Raw genomic sequence first — 18492 nt, 5'->3', positions numbered from 1 at the left:
CCGGGATTATTGGTTGATTGGATGTTAGCATCTATTGACAACATGCAGTAGGGAGCCTCCTAGTCGCCCATTCAACCAGTGAATTGAAATGGAATTGAATTACACAAATGTTTTTACTTAGAAGGTCATCAATCCACTCCATTTGGCGTGGATCGTCTTCAATATCAGTGAGTAGGGCTAAGCACAGAACAGGAAGGCTCCTCTAGAGGAGAGGCTAGCTGAGCAGAGAGGGGCAGTGTAGCCTGACAACCCTGAAAGGGCTGTCAGCCTTCTAGCTTTATTACTCATTGTCCCTCTCTGACCTGGCCTCTTCTCTTTCTCCATCCTGTCTTTTCCTACCCTCCACCCACCTGTCCCTCTCTCCCACCACTCTCCTTCCCTCCACTCGCTCTACGTCTCTCAGACGTGCTGGGTACGTATGCTCTCAACCCCACGAGGAGAACAACCGAGAGCTTTTTTTCCCTCTGACCTCCTCCCCTGTCTGTCTCTCACTACTCTCCTCATCCCCTCATACACTCATCCCTCATGCATCTGTCTGCCTGTCTGTTCCTCACACATGTTTGTGAAAGCCTGTTGCTTGCAGTAATAAAACAACTTGAACTAAGGCTTGGAAAGAGGAGACTAATTACACAGCCGAATGAGTTGGCTGGTTGGCTCTGGTGGCTCTTGGCTGCTCAGCTGAGCATCTGCCTGCTGTCTGCCTGTCTGTCTGTCTGAGGTTCAGGGGAAATGTGATAGGGGGGGGGCTGGGGGGGACAACTGTAGTCAGGGATTGAGTGTACAGGGGAAACTGATACTCCCCCCTCCATCCTCCATTGCCTCCCACCCTGTGACCCAGAATCAGGGACCCTACTGTAAAGCAACATGTAATAACACTTTACTTACAAAGAGCCTGTACGCATACACAATTAGACGTTCATATATTCACCAGTTTATATACCGTCCATCATTGTTTACTACCAATCTCTGATACAGGGATCACATTCCTCACAGAGATGCAGTGTAAATAGAGGACATTTGCAGGTTAATAGAAACTAGGACAGGTTGTTAGGTTTTCATCGTTTTAGGTCAAGTTCATTTCCCTCATCTCTCTGTGGAGCCTCTGGTCGCTGCCTTCCGCCTGCAGGTTTAATTCCCTTTCTACCTCAGCCCTTCGGAGGGAGACCGTCTGCGGATTACCTGTCCCCTGTTATGTCATTGTGGCTGGAACAACCCCCCTCCCATACGTACCCAAAAGGAGAACGAGAGTGTACAAAGCCGGAACATCCAAACAGACTAATACGCTTGCAATGCCTGATGTGCTCTAACAGCGAATGCAGTTACACTTCATCACTTTGCGATTATTGTGTTCATCGATGTGTTCAGAACAGTACATCAAGTGCTGCCAGGAGGCATCTCATTCTCACACGCCTCCTTCCGTCCCGAGTGTGAGTCGATATAAAAACCTGTGTCAGAGAGATCACATTTACCCGTGCAAAACATCAGTCGCTGCGCGTTGGAATGTGGCAACAGAATGAGAATTCCCCCAGTGTTCCATTTCGCGGTGTGTAAATTGACCATCTAGTACGATGGGTTCTGTTTCACATGCACACCAAACCTTTTGCCAAAACGTTGACATGCATGATACAGTGTTAACATGCCACGTTTGCATGTGCTTGTGTGTATCCTGTTTTTTTATTTTATTTTTAAATGGTAAGTGTGTGAAATATGAGTTAGCAAAGTGGCAATAGTCACACTGATCTCCTGTCTCCTCCAGAAGGGATTTAAATGTGGACAGAATTGGGATTTGACCACCAATTCAAGTTGTATACTCTGTGTGTTCAGACACCTACTACATACACCCTGTTACTTATTGCATTTCCATGTTGTTCTCTACCACATAGCGGAGGTGCAGAGTGAAATTGAGCGTATCTTTGAGCTGGCCCGCACCCTGCAGCTGGTTGCCCTAGACGCAGACACCATTAACCACCCCTCTCAGCTGGCTAAGACCTCCCTGGCTCCTATCATCGTCTACATCAAAATAGCCTCACCGAAGGTACCCTCTGAGCGGAATGACCTTGTGGTCGATTGACTTCCTCTATCACTTCCTACTGAGATGGCATGTATGTGACTGACATGTCTGTAGATGTGACATCTCTGTCAGTGACCAGCGGTATGTTGTTGCCTGTTTCCCTTCAGGTCCTCCAGAGGCTCATTAAATCCCGGGGGAAGTCCCAGGCCAAACACCTGAACGTGCAGATGGTGGCAGCAGACAAGCTGGCCCAGTGCCCCCCTGTGAGTGTCTGTCTGTGACCTTGGATTCTGTGGCCTGAAAGGCACATCTTCTTACTTACATGCTGTTTGCCCTGAACAAATTCATTCACAATGACCAGTCTGAACAATGGCATTGGTTTAACATTGAAATTAATGCCCTTTTAGGTAGTTGGCTGAATCTCTGAAGTTGAAAGGTGAGACACTAACATCATGTCCCTCTGTGTTGTATGTAGGAGCTGTTTGACATCATCCTGGATGAGAACCAGCTGGAGGACGCCTGTGAGCATCTGGCTGACTACCTGGAGGCCTACTGGAAGGCCACGCACCCCCCCAGCAGTAACCCCCCCAACCCCCTCCTCAACCGCACAATGGCCACGGCCGCCCTGGCCGCCTCCCCAGAGCCCGTCTCCAACCTGCAGGTACAGGTGCTCACCTCCCTGCGCCGCAACCTGGAGTTCTGGCCCGGCCTGGATGGCCCCGGGGCCGAGCACGGGAAGGTGGCAGAGCATGCCCTCTAAAGGCCAGCTGTGGGGGGGGGGCTCAGGGGGAGCAATACCTCCTTCCAAACCCGGCTGCCTGCACTCCAGATATACCTTCCCCCCATCCTCCCACTCTCCATCCCTCCCCTTGACCTGAAAGAAGGAAAGAACCTAATCACATTATGTTTCGACCCCGTTCTCATTCATAATACTGTGTAGAGGAACACCACGTACATGGAGAGAGGGAGGAGGGTGTTTACTGGAGAGTATTCTGGGTCCATCACACTGGATACAACTCAATAGCACATACACACACTTACACAGACATTCATATTCTCACACACACACACACATCAGAGTACTCGGAACAATATAGGCCTCACACATTACTGTAAAAATCCTTCTGCTTTAGAAAACACCCACACACAAACACCGAGAGGACAAGCAGAGAGCTTCGTCCTCTTCAAGAAAACCTCTCTGCAAATGACAGTATCTTAGAGCAACACACACAGCAAAATTAGCAAAGGAGAGTTTATATGGGCAGGACACTGGATCCAGACCACACCAGCACTGGGTTTTCAGTGAGAATAACACACACACAATCACATTGAAGTTGTGAAATGAATTGATAGGGGCACTTATTGGAAGAAGTGAAAATCCTCCATCATCCATCCATCAGTCAGTGAAGTACCTCTGTCTCTGGTCTGCTGCCTATTCCCTATTTACTGTAATTGGTAGAGATAATTGTGTGCCCCTTACCCAACCTCGGGGCTCCCTGCCTGACCTCCTTTCTTCAGCACTCCTTTATCGTCGGGGAAACGGTGTCCAGTTTACTTCCCTTCTCCGTGTTTCCATGGCACCGTCCATGAAAAGGAGCGAGTCATCTCGGCGGCTTGGCCAATGTGTGCCTTGTTGTTGTGGCATCATTTCTAGTTTTCTGATTTGTGTGGCGTGGCAGGGATGGGCTGTGTGCGTGTGAGCGTGCATATGTGTGAGCTCGCGCGTGTGTGAAGTGATGTGGGCCATGACTAATAGGAATGTCCTATTTCATTAATTCACACAGGAAACTCTAACCAGCAGAAAAATGATCATCTGGGTCTCATCTACAATCAGCCACTGGCTTCAGCCAAATACATACAGCATGACTCATGACTGTCATAGTCCAAGACCTTGTAAAAGTGTCCAAGCTGCTTCCATATATCAATGAGTTATACCCACAGAATTGCTTGCATCGTGTTCAGTTAGACATAACTGCACTATTATGAACAGTGCTTGCTCTGATACAATAGGTCGTATTTGATATGGTGCGGCTGGCTGTACATTGCCTTACGTCAGACACAGCGCATCGATTCCGCCTGCACTGATCTGTCTCGGTGGAGGGCCGAGCGTCGCCTACGAGTAACGCGATCTGACATAAGACAATGGCGGCTGTATAGATTCATTAGAATTCGTTCAGACGGAGGAGATTTTGTTCAGTTATTGTTTTACTGTCAATGGGTGTGACTTTAAGCTCCGGCCTATTCAAAAGTCATTAGCAAGGATCAGCCAAATGGTGGCTTGACCCAACTCTAAAAAGTGTCTTGTTAATTGTGCTGAGTTTAAACCAAATGTAATACTTACTACTTTAGGATGAGGAACATGCTTGTGAATGAAAAAGAGATATCACAATTAGTTGAAACATCATTGTAGCTGCTGTGAAATATCAGCCAGATGAGGGCACTGTTGGTTTTGCAGCCAGGAGCTGATCATGGTGTTTTGCTTGCCTAATGACTGCATGGCTGTTTCTCTTACAGGTGATGAATGAACACATTTCTGTAGTCTATGGAAAAGAGTCTGTGTGCATGTATTAAATACAACAAATAATGTCACTTTGACCAAGTAATGATTTCAATGCAATAACAATGCAATAGCCGTGTGCTTTTAAGTACCGCATAAATACATTTATTGTTATACTGTGAACCTCTATTTGTGTTGCATTGTGAACTGACTGTCTGACATTACTCACATCCTGTTTTTTATCTAACTGCACCCTAACCTGTCCTAACCCTGTTGACTAAACCACTGCCTGGGCCTTGTTCTGTCTGTCTCACTGTGTCTCTGCATGGCGTGTCGTGTGGTGTGGGCGTGGCTCGCTGCAGGGGCCATACCTGGTGCACGGAGAACAGAAGCGGGAAGGGCCTCGTTCGGAGTGCGGTGGCAGCGGCAGTCTCCATGACTACCAGAGTGAGGGAGGGAAGCAGCAACAGCAGCAGCAGCAGAAGCAGCAGACCTACCTGCACTCCTCTCGGGGCCACCTACGGGGAGGGGGTGGGAGGGGCCTGTCCCGGCAGGACACCTTTGACTCAGAGACGCAGGGCAGTCGGGATTCGGCCTACACTGAAGCAGGGGACTCTTGCATGGACATTGAGACCGACCCTTACGAGGAGTCTGAGATGTACCGCGGGGTAGGGGGCGGGGGCAGCCGCCTCCACCTGGCCCAGCACCACGGCCGCCAGGCCTCCTGGGAAGACGAGGGGGCCGAGCCGGATCAGGAGAACCTCAACCACCCTCCCATGCCCTCCCACACCCAGCCTGAGCAACACAGCCGGGCCAAGCTAAGGGAGAGGTACTGCCAGGAACCCGGGGACACCGGGGCAAACATGGGCCGCAACAAGAACCAGGAGGACTGGGGGAGGGACGTGTACATCCGCTGAACACACACCATGACGCATGGGCTAGGAGGCTGATGGACAGACTGGGGAAGGGAGGGAGGGAGGAAAGGGGTTTCATGGTTAGGGCTAGGGCTAGGGGGGTTAGCGGGGAGAGGAGGGTGGGTTTGGGGGCCATGCCAATCAGAAGCCCATTAATTAATCTGTTTACAACCCTTATTAAAGAGGTACTTTTCTCATTGTTGAGTACGCTGTAAAGAAAAAAACTACTGCCAGATGCCATACACCTCATCCAATTATTTTAGCTATATTCAATTTATTTATGTTTTGAGGAAAAAAAGCAGTTTGGAGGGTCTCTTTTTAGTTTATTTTGTTAGTACTACTGCATGAATACCACGGAATCCTACTGAACTGACAGCACGAGGACAGTTATCATTATGATTGTGAATTTATGATTGTGATCTGTATGGCTCAATCTCTGTAGTGTAGAATGTGAAGGCTGATAGAGCTGTAGTCTGTCGTGTCTGTCCTCTGTCGTCTTAAACAGGGTTGTATGTCCCATGTACAGTACAGAGCATCAGGGTCTCTATCCCCACAGCTTCAGAGGCTCAGCTTCCGGATTCAGACACTTTCAGGATGGATCCTAAGCTTTTTGAGTCCCTCTCCTCCGATTCCTCATCACCCAGACCTTAAAAGCTATCTGGATGGAAAAGTTGCCATAAATGTCTTTAGAATAGTTTATTGAGATAATTGGTTTTATTCGTTTTGACGCTTACCTTAATGTTACGAATAAAAGGAAACACCCCAAAGATACTACTTCTTCTTCCCTAACCGGCTTCAGCCATAGCATTTAAATAGAACTGTATTTGTCTGGTCTGGTTTTCCACATCTGTTTCCTGCTATCTTAGGGATACTGTCTGTCTGTGGGTGATAGCTTCGCTCGTGTAGTATACATTTGTCTTTTCGAATGTGGTACAGTTCATAAGCCGCACTACAGTAGTCGTCGCGTGAATGAAATATCTTACCTAATTGTCTCTCACACCGTCAGACTTTACTTCAAGAAAACTCCAATCACAAGTGCCGGAATGTTTCGCCAAGCCACGTCCACCATTGTCATGGCGGGATGTCTTAACTCTTGTCACACTCGCTGTTTTCATATCTGTGTGTCTCTACTGTATGTGTCTTCTTGGCTTTTACTACCCTGCACTGAAGCCAACCCTTGTTGCTCCAGCACGATGTCCACCACCATCTTGTTTTCTCTGCACCAGCTTTGTGTCGTTTACTTGTTGTAGGGCACACTAACAGTTATATACGAGTTGTTTTGCGTGGTAAATCACTTCAAATGTTCAACCAAACAGCTAGCATGTCTGAATGTCAGATGCCATGCACTTCCCTTCTTGATTTCTGACTGACTTTAGTGTCGTTTTTCCTGTGGACATTTGTATTTTATAAGGTCTTCAGTTATTTAGCCCTAGTGAGAAGAGTGTAAAGGGGGGCGGGGATAGGTACACAACATGGTCTTCAACTCAGTTGACTCTAAATGGAGGATCCACAAATGTTTTTGGTGGGCTCCTTCTGCCCACACCTTTCTTCAGTCAAATAAATAAATATTCAATAAGGATTCGTAAATAATGTTTATTGTTGCGTTATTGCAATTGTTAAAAAGATGGAAGAACATTTATAATTGGTGCCTGATTGTAGCTACATTGAGCTTTTTCTGCCTTTCATTTTTAATCTGTGGATAAATTCGTATTTTAATTAAAATTTTCATCAGGAAAAAAAAAAGATGCTTGGGAATTTCATTGTGTCACTCCTTTGATCAAATCAAATTAATTTTATTGGTCACATACACATGTTTAGCAGAGGTTAATGCGAGTGTAGCGAAATGCTTGTGCTTATAGTTCCGACAGTGCAGCAATATCTAACAAGTAATCTAACAATTCCACAACAACTACCTAATACACACAAATCTAAAGGGATGGAATAAGAATATGTACATATAAATATATGGATGACCGAGTGACATAGGCAAGATGCAATAGATGGTATAAGATACAGTATATGCATAAATGACTTAAATGTAAATGTAAATGTAAATATGAGATGAGTAATGTAAGATATGTAAACATTATTAAAGTGGCATTATTAAAGTGACTAGTGATCCATTTATTAAAGTGGCCAATGATTTGAGTCTATGTAGGCAGTAGCCTCTCTGTGCTAGTGATGGCTGTTTAACAATCTGATGGCCTTTTCAGTCTCTCGGTCCCAGGTAGCGGGGTGAACAGGCAGTGGGTCGGGTGGTTGTTGTCTTTGATGATCTTTTTGGCCTTCCTGTGACATCGGGTGCTGTAGGTATCCTGGAGGGCAGGTAGTTTGCCCCCGGTGATGTGTTGTGCACACCGCACAACCCTCTTGGAGAGCCTTGTGGTTGAGGGCGGTGCACTTGCTTACCATCCGGTGATACAGTGTCACGACTTCTCTCCCTGTTCGGGCCTGTGCTCAGCGGTCGTCGTCACCGGCCTACTAGGCTGCCATCGATCAATTTTCCCTTTTTGTTTGTGTCTGTCTGTATATTTTACACCTGTGTCTTATTAGTTGATTTCGTGGGTATATTTACCTCCGCTGCCTGCTAGTCTTTGTGCGGGATTGTTTTCTGGTGTTACGTTATTGAGGGGTGCGTGTCTGCACCACAGGGTTTCTTTTCGCAAGGCAGTTGTGCCGTTTGCTCTTGTGTTTAGGAGTAGAGGTTTCTCCTCCGTGTGTAGCGCTTCATTTCCCTGTGTGAGTGGCAACCTCGTTTGGGCGTGTTTTCTGTTCCATGTTGTAGTTGAGTTGGGACTGCTCATTAAACTATTTCGCCACTGGGATTTCTTGCTCTCCTGCTCCTGATTCCTGCACCTCCCTCTGTTAGGAGGCTCGTAACATACAGCCCGACAGGATGCTCTCAATTGTGCATCTGTCAAAGTTTGTCAGGGTTTTAGGTGGCAAGCCACATTTCTTCAGCCTCCTGATGTTGAAGAGGTACTCTTGCACCTTCTTCACTACATTGTCTGTGTGGGTGGACCATTTCAACTTGTCTGTGATGTGTACACAGAGGAATTTAAAACTTAGGGCGGTGCTCCGTTTGCTGTTTCCTGAAGTCCACGAAAACAGCAGAGGGGGCTGATAATCACTGATGATTATCAGGGACACACACTTGCACATCCTCCACACCTAGAGGGCTGTATGACTGAATACATTAGTTTGCCATTTAAATGAGCTATACTTTAATCTAAACAATCACTCAGTTCTTGCAATGCAACCCAAAACCATACAGTAATTTAAGTATATTGGTGATTGAAGCCATTGTCAAATAACAGAAAAGCTCATCCGGTACATGGCATAACAATACGTATGATAGCTGAAGCTTGCTGTAGTTCACCTTTTGTTACATAAACTGTGGCTTAAAATATGGTTTCTGTTTCGCTTACTAAGGGAAAAAAGAAGAAAGCTTCTTAAGAACGTGTGGTTTTTGACTCATCTCTGGTTGAAAACACAACAGCCGCAGGACTCAGCGCAGCGCGTGGCATGCCCTGGACTGTCATGCCTACACTGTGGAGGAAACTATATATATATTTTTGAATTCTAGACATTTTAAAAGGAAGTTAGAACCATATAATGTTCTATAGGAGGAAGTAGTTAACTAAATATCCAGAAGTTTGGGTGTGGTGGTCCCTCTTCCTGAATCTGAGATCATATGTTGCATCGTTTTTCAGGCTTTCCCTCATGCCCACATCATGACCCAAAGTCACTGTGTTAATAAACCTCCAAACGAGCTTCGATGCCATACAACACTCCTTTCGTTGCCTCCAATTGTTCTTAAATGCAAGTAAAACTAAATGCATGCTCTTCAAACGATCGCTGCCCGCACCCGCCTGCCCGACTAGCATCACTACTCTGGACGGTTCTGACTTAGACAACTACACATACCTAGGTGTCTGGCTGTAAACTCTCCTTCCAGACTCATATTAAGCATCTCCAATACAAAATTAAATCTAGAATCGGCTTCCTATTTTGCAACAAAGCCTCCTTCACTCATGCTGCCAAACATACCCTCGTAAAACTGACTATCCTACTGATCATCGACTTTGGCGATGTCATTTACAAAATAGCCTCCAACACTCTACTTAGCAAACTGGATGCAGTCTATCACAGTGCCATCCGTTTTGTCACCAAAGCCCCATATACCACCCACCACTGCGACCTGTATGCTCTCGTTTTTCTGGCCCTCACTACATATTCGTCGCTGGCTCCAGGTCATCTATAAGTCTTTGCTAGGTAAAGTTCCGCCTTATCTCAGCTCACTGGTCACCATAACAACACCCACCCGTAGCACGTGCTCCAGCAGGTATATGTCACTGGTCATCGACCAAAGCCAACTCCTCCTTTCCTTCCAGTTCTCTGCTGCCAATGACTGGAACAAATTGCAAAAATCGCTGAAGTTGGAGACATATCCTCGTCACTAACTTTAAGCATCAGATATCTGAGCAGCTTACCGAACGCTGCAGCTGTACATAGCCCATCTGTAAATAGCCCATCCAACTATCTACCTCATCCCCATATTGTTTTAATGTACTTTTTTGCTCTTTTGCACACCAGTATTTCTACTTGCACATCATCATCTGCACATTTATCACTCCAGTGTTAATTTGCTCAATTTTAATTACTTCGCTACTGTGACCTATTGTTTTTGCCTTACTCCTTACTCCATTTGCACACACTGTATATAGATTTTTCTATTGTGCTATTGACCAGTGTTGAGAGAACATTTTAACTTGGGAAAGTCAAGCCCTGAAGTTTATTCAAACACATTCTAATTCACAGGAATAGAAAGGGAATTCCAGGGGAATGTCACAGTCATGGCTTTACTTGTTGATGCTATCAATAAATATCACCTGTAAATCCCCCTGAAATGAGGCTTGATCAAAGTACACAGTATTTTACGGGAAGACTAAGATATTAGTGCAGAGTGCCGTTTTTAAAACATTTGATGGATGGATATTCATGTGATTGAAGGGGCTCAGCTAGTGACCCTGCCCACTGGGCACAGACATCAATTCAACGTGTATTCCAAGTTGGTTTAATGTAATTTAATTGAAATGACGTGGAAACAACGTTGATTAACCCAGTGTGTGCTCATGGGTGAGGTTAATTGGGAAAGTCATGCCCTGGAGATTATGATAAACACAATCTCGATCACAGGAATAGAAAGGACATTCCAGGTAGATGTCACCGTCATTGTTTCACTTTTGGTCACGATTAATAAACATGTAGAATTCCCCTGTTGGAATGACGCTTGAGGAACTATAGAGCTCTTCCGTGTCCATACGTTTTGCGTTGTCCTCATTCGTCATATTTGCGTCATGTTTTGCGTGGCCACGCCTCCTTTAAGCTGAGGCATTCCTTTGCCCCGCCTTTTTCCGTGACTCGCTCCAGTCACCCCCCGAAAATCTAACTAGCGAAGTAAAAGAATGCATCGCCTATTTTGATCTCAGAATCAATTTGGTATCGATAGACAACACATGGGCACATATCTAGTTTTGTTTGTGTCGATGAACGTACATTTTTTTTAATAATTCTAGACTGTGCTACCTAATGTTTTCCAGGTAGCTGGGCTTAAAAGTAACGAAGCACAGCACAGGGTTAGTTATCAGTACAGTAATTTAGCTAGCTAACGTTAGCTCGAATTGTGGGGTGCCTATTGTGTTAGCTAGCCAGCTAACGTTAACGGCTTTTCTGATTTGCTCTTGTTGGAAATATTTTCATACTTTGAGTTGCCTTCATTCTCATCACCGGTGGATATGGGACTACTTTTTACCAAGCTGATGACTGTCTTCGGAGACAGAGGTAATCATTTGTCTGCCTGCCTGGATACATTTAGCTAACTTACTGCTGTTATTGTTGCTCTTAAGTAATCTTATATATAATAATAATAATCTTCACTCAGTGCCTGATCATTTCTGCTTGCTTGGTTTACTAACGTTAGCTGCTTTGTAGCACGGTGTTGTTATGGACTGGGTGTAAATGATGAGAAACCGCAAGAAAAGCTGTTAGACGTGATTTTCAATAACGTGACGGTTTCAAAAAATGGACAATTTCGACATAGCCTAAGTCGGTGTGCTTCAATTAGCCGAGCCAGCTTAGTTCATAAAACTACACCGGGCACCTTCCAATAACCGGTTAATTTCTGTGGGACGTGAGCTAGTCCGTACTGCGTGTTCTGTTCCCTGTGTCAACGTTCTGCACACGTGTCCCGTGTAATTATCTTGTTTTCTATGTAGCGGTAGTGACTTGCAGTAATATTATGCAACCAATAACATTTTGTCAATCAGTACTGTTTACCTCGTTGATGAGATGACGGCAGGGTAGAGGTCGCTGGGGTTGACTATCAGGGTCAAATGGTCCTTGTTTTACCTAATAGTAACACTGCAAACAAACACAGCGAGGTTTTGACCCCTTTGGATAATAAAGAATGTCTGTCCATATTTTTCATATCTGGTATTTGAATCCATAGCTAGACCCTTCAAAGAGAGTCCATCAGTCTGATGTGTTGTCATGGTGACGATTGATTAGCTTTAGGGTCACAGATCTGTGAGTGGCAATGTCGGTTGTGTAGAAGTGTGTAAATGACTTTCCTCATTCCTTCTCTCACAGAGCACAAAGTGATCATAGTGGGCCTGGACAATGCTGGGAAGACCACTATCCTCTACCAATTGTGAGTGATCTCAAAATAGATGTGTACAATTCATGATCACAAAAGTCAAACATGTATGCAAATGATATGTATAACCACTTCGTCATAACAATCACTCTGTTCCCCTCAGCCTTACCAAAGAGGCGGTCCACACCTCCCCCACCATTGGCAGTAACGTAGAGGAGATCTCTGTACGCAAGACCCGCTTCCTGGTGTGGGACGTCGGAGGCCAGGAAAGCCTGAGAGCCAGCTGGAACTCCTACTACTGCAACACAGAGGTACGGATCTGTTGGTGTGTGTGCCGCAGCAAGTCTATGGAAGGAAAGTGTGTACACGTGTGTGTGTTGGGTTTCTGGCCAGTTACAGCTGGAGTAGAAATAGAACCCTGATGAAGGTGCTAATGCCTAAACACTTAGCTTTAACTTCCCCTTTTCCTTCCGAGACTGTCTGAATAGCTACATCTGGAGACGAGATGTTTTTCAGCAGTCCAACGATCAGGCCAACATTGAGTTATTGCACTTTAACCGGCCGCTGATTGTTGTTGGCATTGATAAGGAATGGGAACACTATTACATCATCTGTTACAGAACTAACCATATCAGTCTGCTGTCCTGAGTATTCCTCTAACACACTAGACTGTTACTGAAGCCATGTTAAACGTTGATGAGATGAGAGCACTCGGAGCCTGGGGTACAGATAAGTGAGTAAGTTGGTCCCCTTTGGCCTGAGTATTCAGTTGTTTTGTCTCTCTTTAGATTGTTATTCTGGTTGTGGACAGCACAGACCGTGAGCGCCTAACTCTGAACAAAGATGAACTTCACCGCATGCTTGAACATGAGGTAACAACCACCTGTTGGTTTTTTTTTTTTTTTGGGGGGTCCGCTCAACCTTACTGTTTAAATCTTTTTTTTCTGAAGACCAGTTTCAAATGCAAGATTTAAAAAAATATATATTTACAAAGAATAATAGTATAGGACAAAACACACATCACAACAAGAGAGATATATCACTACATAAAGAGAGACCTAAGACCACAACAGCATGGCAGCAACCCATGAAGACACAGCATGGTAGCAACACAACATGGTAGCAGCGCAAAACATGGTACAAACATTATTGGGCACAGACAACAGCACAAAGGGCAAGAAGGTAGAGACAACAAGAAATCACACGAAGCAGCCACAACTGTCAGTAAGAGTGTCCATGATTGATTGTTTGAATGAAGAGATTGAGATAAAACGGTCCGGTTTGAGTGTTCATTGCAGCTCGTTCCAGTCGCTAGCTGCAGCGATGTGCAGGGATGTGTGTGTTTTGGGGGACCTTTAACAGAATGTGACTGGCAGAACGGGTGTTTTATGTGGAGGATGATGGATGCAGTAGATATCTCAGATAGTAGGGAGTGAGGCCTAAGAGGGTTTTATAAATAAGCATTCAGAGATGACCAGTTTACAGAGGAGTATAGAGCGCAGTGATGTGTCCTATAAAGAGCATTGGTGGCAAATCTGATGGCCGAATGGTAAAGAACATCTAGCCGCTCTATAAATTATGTCTCCATTAATCTAGCATGGGTCGTATGGTCCTCTGAATCAGTGTTAGTTTGGCAGCTGTGGTGAAAGAGGAGCGACTACGATAAAGAAAACCAAGTCTAGATTTAACCTCAGCCTGCAGCTTTGATATGTGCTGAGAGAATGACTGTGTACCGTCTAGCCATACTCCCAAGTACTTGTATGAGGTGACTACCTCAAGCTCTAAACCCTCAGAGATTGTAATCACACATTTGGGGAGAGGGGCATTCTTCTTACCTGACCACATGACCTTTGTTTTGGAGGTGTTCAGAACAAGGTTAATGGCAGAGAAACTTGTTGGACACTAAGAAAGCTTTGTTGTAGAGCGTTTTTTTTCACTCTGCCATTTCCTGTTTGCTAAAATTCCAATAGTTCACCTAATTTCAGTGATGTAATTAAACAAGCAGTGTATAGTGTAGAAAATTGTTGTACCATCCAAACCGCTTTTAAATCTATTTTTGATAACAAAAAATATTGTATTTTCAGCCTTTTGACGCTGGTGTATAAATTTGCTTCATAGACTTGCTTTCAATGAGAATGGCAGATCTGTAACTCACGTTTCTATGTGAATTTGATCAGGTTGCCCAACAAGTGACACATTGTAGCTTTGACATGTTGACTCGTGAGCTGTGTTCATGCTTTCAAGATGACTCGTATCACCACTACAGAGCAAACAAACTGATCGCAAAACCATGATGGGTTGTTTCAACATTTCCCCTGTGTGAATCAGTGCATCGGCTGCTGAGCTGCTCAGTTTCTGTTCCACGGTCGCTGCTCGTTTCTATTATCTGAGACGTCACCGCGGTGACATTCTGTAGATTACCACAGGAAACGCTCACACGTGTAAATATGTTGAATATAAAAACAAGAGAGAACTGTGCCTCTCTCTCTTCTTTCCTGTCCATTCTGACTGCTGTGTGTTGTACCTACAGAATCTAACCCTGCCCATCTCTCCTGTCCTGTCTTCTGACTGGTGTTTAGGACCTACAGAATGCTGCGATTCTAGTTCTGGCCAACAAGCAGGACATGAAGGACTCTATGACAGTGGCAGAGATCTCCCAGTGCCTCACACTCAGCTCCATCACAGCCCACTCCTGGCATGTACAGGCCTGCTGTGCCCTCACAGGGGAGGGGTGAGTACACTGCATAACTACAGACACACCTAGGCCTCCCCTGTGTGTGTGTGTGTGTTATAACATTCCCATCATAAATAACCTTAAGTCACTCAAACACAGTTTAATTTTCAAAACCATTTCCATCTCTTTCTCCTCTCCTCCAGACTACCTGCCAGTCTGGACTGGATGAGGTCTCGTGTCCTGGCCAGTTAGAACTCCTTCCGTGGGCTCATCCCAATTTGAACCAGGACAGCTATCTTTTGACCCAACAAACACAACCTCATAGACATTGCAGCTGAAGCCACAGTGCCCAGATCAGGACCTCCACTATCTGTTGTGACGCTGCCCCTCTGAGTCCCAGGGCTGGCCCCAGACCTGCCCTGTCACCCGCATGCCTTACCCAGGCCTTACTGTGTCTGCAAGGGCTGACCAGGGTCCAGATCTGCATCGCGATAGAAGAGGCCTGGAGGAACTTGGCAGAACCTCAACTAGGCATGCCAGGGTATGCCATTGTGCATTTGCGTTAGCATGGGTGTGTGTGTTATAGTGTGTGAGACTCTGTTCTAGATGCCCACCATGTTTACATAAGAATCCTACCTGTCAGACCTGATTCCATGAGGGTGACACAGTATGTCCGACATAAGCTGAATAGGGACCTGTCACAGTATTTAAGCCTCCTGTCCTTATGAACTCCACAGAGATGGAATGAGAGGTTGCATTGGATTTCTTTAACATACAGTTTTGTACTTCTGACTTGAAGAAAGCCACAGTACACATGTTAAGAGGCCAGACCGAATGGGGATCAGACTGGTGCTCAGCCTTCTAAGCTATCAATGCACAAATTACTTGGAAGTATTTATATCAAAGAAGGAAAAAGGTGGTTGCTTGACAGTGAAAAATAGCATCATGATTTCTGTTAAAAAAGCAAGATGACAAACGAGTATTGTCTGATTTAAAACAGGTTAATCATGTGTATTTTTTTTTTTATACATATACAGTATTTTACGGTGTACAAAATATTTTTTGTACAAATAAATGTTATTATTGATAAACTTGTGACTGGGCTGCCTTTGTAGTAGGGGAATTACAGATGGAATAAATTGGGAATGTCTGAACCAATGATTTATATACTGAACAGAAATATACATGCAGCAATTTCAAAGTTTTTACTGAGTTACACTTAATAGAAGGAAATTGGTCAATTGAAATAAATAAATTAGGGCCTAATCTATGGATTTCACATGACTGCGCAGGGATGCAGCCATGGGAGGGCATAGGCCCACCCACTTGGGAGCCAGGCTCAGTCAATAAGAATGTGTTTTTCCCCACAAGGGCTTTTAAAATAAATACTCCTCAGTACCTCCCCCCCTTCTCAGACGATCCCACAGGTGAAGAAGACGGATGTAGAGGTCCTGGACTGGCGTGGTAACTCGTGGTCTGCAGTTGTTGGGTGTACTGCCCAATTCTCTAAAATGATGTTGGAGGTGGCTTATGGTAGAGAAAAAAAACATTAAATTATCTGGCAACAGGTCTGTTGGACATTCCTGCATGTCAATTGCACACTCCCACAACTTGATACATCTGTGGCATTGTGTCCTGTGACAAAACTGCACATTTTAGAGTGGATTTTTACTGTCCTCAGCACAAGGTGCACCTGTGTAATGATCATGCTGTTTAATCAGCTTCTTGATATGCCACACCTGTCTAGGTGGATGGATTATCTTGGCAAAGGATAAATGCTCACTAACAGGGATGAAAACAAATTTGTGTGGGAATAAGCTTTTTGTGTATAGGCAAATTTCTGAGATATTTTATTACAGCTAATGAAAATAATATTCTCAAGTACCCCTGTGGATAGGCTTAGTGTGTTCCTGGTTGGGAACCACTGCACTACATGACTGACAGGGGGCGCTGTTTTGAAGCAACCTCCATCTTTGCACTCCCCCACCTTTGTAAAAAATATTTTGGAAGCTATAGAAATGCATTTATTAATGTCTACATTTGTTTATGCTATTACATACACCTTAATGCATACTTTATAATTATGGAGCTAAACATTTTCCTTTGCTAAAACAAGCAATGAATAGTATAGAGACTCACTGTACCATCCAACCCATTGTGAAATATATTTTTTATAACCAAATATGTTGTATTTTCAGTTGTTTGAAACTGGAGAATCACTGTACCATCCAACCCATTGTGAAATATATTTTTTGTAACCAAAAATATTGTATTTTCAGCTGTTTGAAGCTTCTGTACAAAACCGAACTTAAAAGCCTAAAAAACTAAACTCAAGAACAGGAAGCATAGAAATAGTGCAGATGTATTGCTTCTTAGACTTGCTTTCAATAAAAATGACAGGTCTATAACTCACATTTCTATGTACATTTTGTAGGGATGCCGAGGTGCCTTATTGCTATTATAAACTGTTTACCCTCGTAATTAGAACAGTGAAAATAAATGTTTTGTCATACCAGTTGTATATAGTCTGTTATAAACTGGGTGGTTCGAGCCCTGAATGCTGATTGGCAGACAGCCGTGGTATATCAGACCGTATACTACAGGTATGACAAAACATGTATTTTTGCTGCTCTGATTACGTTTGTAAGCAGTTTATAATAGCAATAAGGCACCTTAGGGGTTTGTGGTATATGGCCAATATACCTGTGTCCAGACACTGTTGCGTAAGAACAGCCTTTAGCCGTGGTATATTAGCCATATACCACACCCCCTCAGGCCTTATTGCTTAATTATAAACTGGGTGGTTTGAGCCCTGAATGCTGATTGGCTGACAGCCATCGTATATCAGACCGTATACCACGGGAATGACTAAACATTTATTTTTACTGCTCTAATTACGCTGGTAACCAGTTTAAAATAGCAATAAGGCACCTCAGGGGTTTGTGGTATATGGCCATACGTCGCGCCTAAGATCAGCCCTTAGCCGTGGTATATTGGCCATATACCAGACTCCCTCATGCCTTATTGCTTAAATATACCACATACGTCAGCCAATCAGCATTCAGGGCTCAAACCACCCAGTTTATAATTAAGCCATAAGGGTGTGGTATTTTGGCCATACACCATATACACGGAAGTCATCCAATCAGGGCTCAAACCACCCAGTTTAGAATTGCCAAAACAAAGCGTCAGCAATCCAAGGGTGATATTATATACCGACTTGTTTCTAACAACTACACTTAATAGCTCGCGCGTTCGCGTCTACAAAATAGGGGGCATCCGGATTTGAACCGGGGACCTCTTGATCTGCAGTCAAATGCTCTACCACTGAGCTATACCCCCGTTGCACTTCATTACGAAAATAAAAACGAATTATTCGAAGGATAATGTCAATTATGTTAATAATAACTATATAACTATAATTTATAGATATATAGGTATCTTTTTTATCGGGAAAAAATATTGATGTATTTAACGGTTTATCGACGTTTTTCAAGATGTGTTCGTCTGTTAGGAGAGTGCATACAGTGCATTCGTTTCCTCCAATAGGAGGAGCCAAATACACGTGTCTCCTGGGTGCTGTCAGTACTGTACAGTACACAATATTTTATATAGGCTATCAAGGGGGGAAAGAACGTTAGTGTGTCTTTGTATCTTTTTGTCAGTAACAACATCAGTCGGTTCTCATACATGCCCAGTGATATATATATATATTTTTATGAACATGCGTGCACCCTA

General features: G+C 44.3%; 2 protein-coding genes and 1 non-coding gene across 7 annotated transcripts in view; 2 read left to right on the top strand and 1 right to left on the bottom strand.

Moving 5' to 3' along the window:
• The window catches only part of LOC118365240 (voltage-dependent L-type calcium channel subunit beta-1), a 36590-nt gene extending 29056 nt beyond the window's left edge, over positions 1-7534 (top strand). For 4 of the 5 annotated variants that reach the window (XM_035747294.2, XM_035747290.2, XM_052490827.1 and 1 more), the window contains 4 exons: positions 1884-2035; positions 2179-2274; positions 2487-2672; positions 4871-7534. In XM_035747294.2, coding sequence (XP_035603187.1) covers positions 1884-2035; positions 2179-2274; positions 2487-2672; positions 4871-5425 — 989 coding nt within the window. In that variant the 3' untranslated portion in view covers positions 5426-7534. Of the gene's footprint in view, positions 1-1883; positions 2036-2178; positions 2275-2486 lie in introns of all 5 variants that reach the window. The other variant, XM_035747295.2, reaches the window with a different exon arrangement.
• Positions 7535-10828: 3294 nt separating this feature from the next.
• On the top strand, positions 10829-15874 carry LOC118365239 (ADP-ribosylation factor-like protein 5B). Its single transcript, XM_035747287.2, has 6 exons — positions 10829-11266; positions 12074-12134; positions 12244-12391; positions 12869-12952; positions 14660-14811; positions 14958-15874. Exons 1-6 carry the CDS (start codon positions 11221-11223, stop codon positions 15004-15006), a joined length of 540 nt encoding a protein of 179 aa, XP_035603180.1. The 5' UTR covers positions 10829-11220; the 3' UTR covers positions 15007-15874.
• A 2150-nt stretch (positions 15875-18024) lies between these two features.
• On the bottom strand, positions 18025-18096 carry trnac-gca (transfer RNA cysteine (anticodon GCA)). Its single transcript has one exon. It is a non-coding gene; the product is annotated as a tRNA-Cys (tRNA).
• Between the last annotated feature and the right edge of the window lie 396 nt (positions 18097-18492).

This window comes from Oncorhynchus keta, chromosome 32 (assembly GCF_023373465.1).
Source record: "Oncorhynchus keta strain PuntledgeMale-10-30-2019 chromosome 32, Oket_V2, whole genome shotgun sequence".
Taxonomy (NCBI): Eukaryota; Metazoa; Chordata; class Actinopteri; order Salmoniformes; family Salmonidae; genus Oncorhynchus; species Oncorhynchus keta.
Note: the sequence above shows the minus strand (reverse complement) of the source record. Positions and strands in the feature narration are given on the sequence as shown.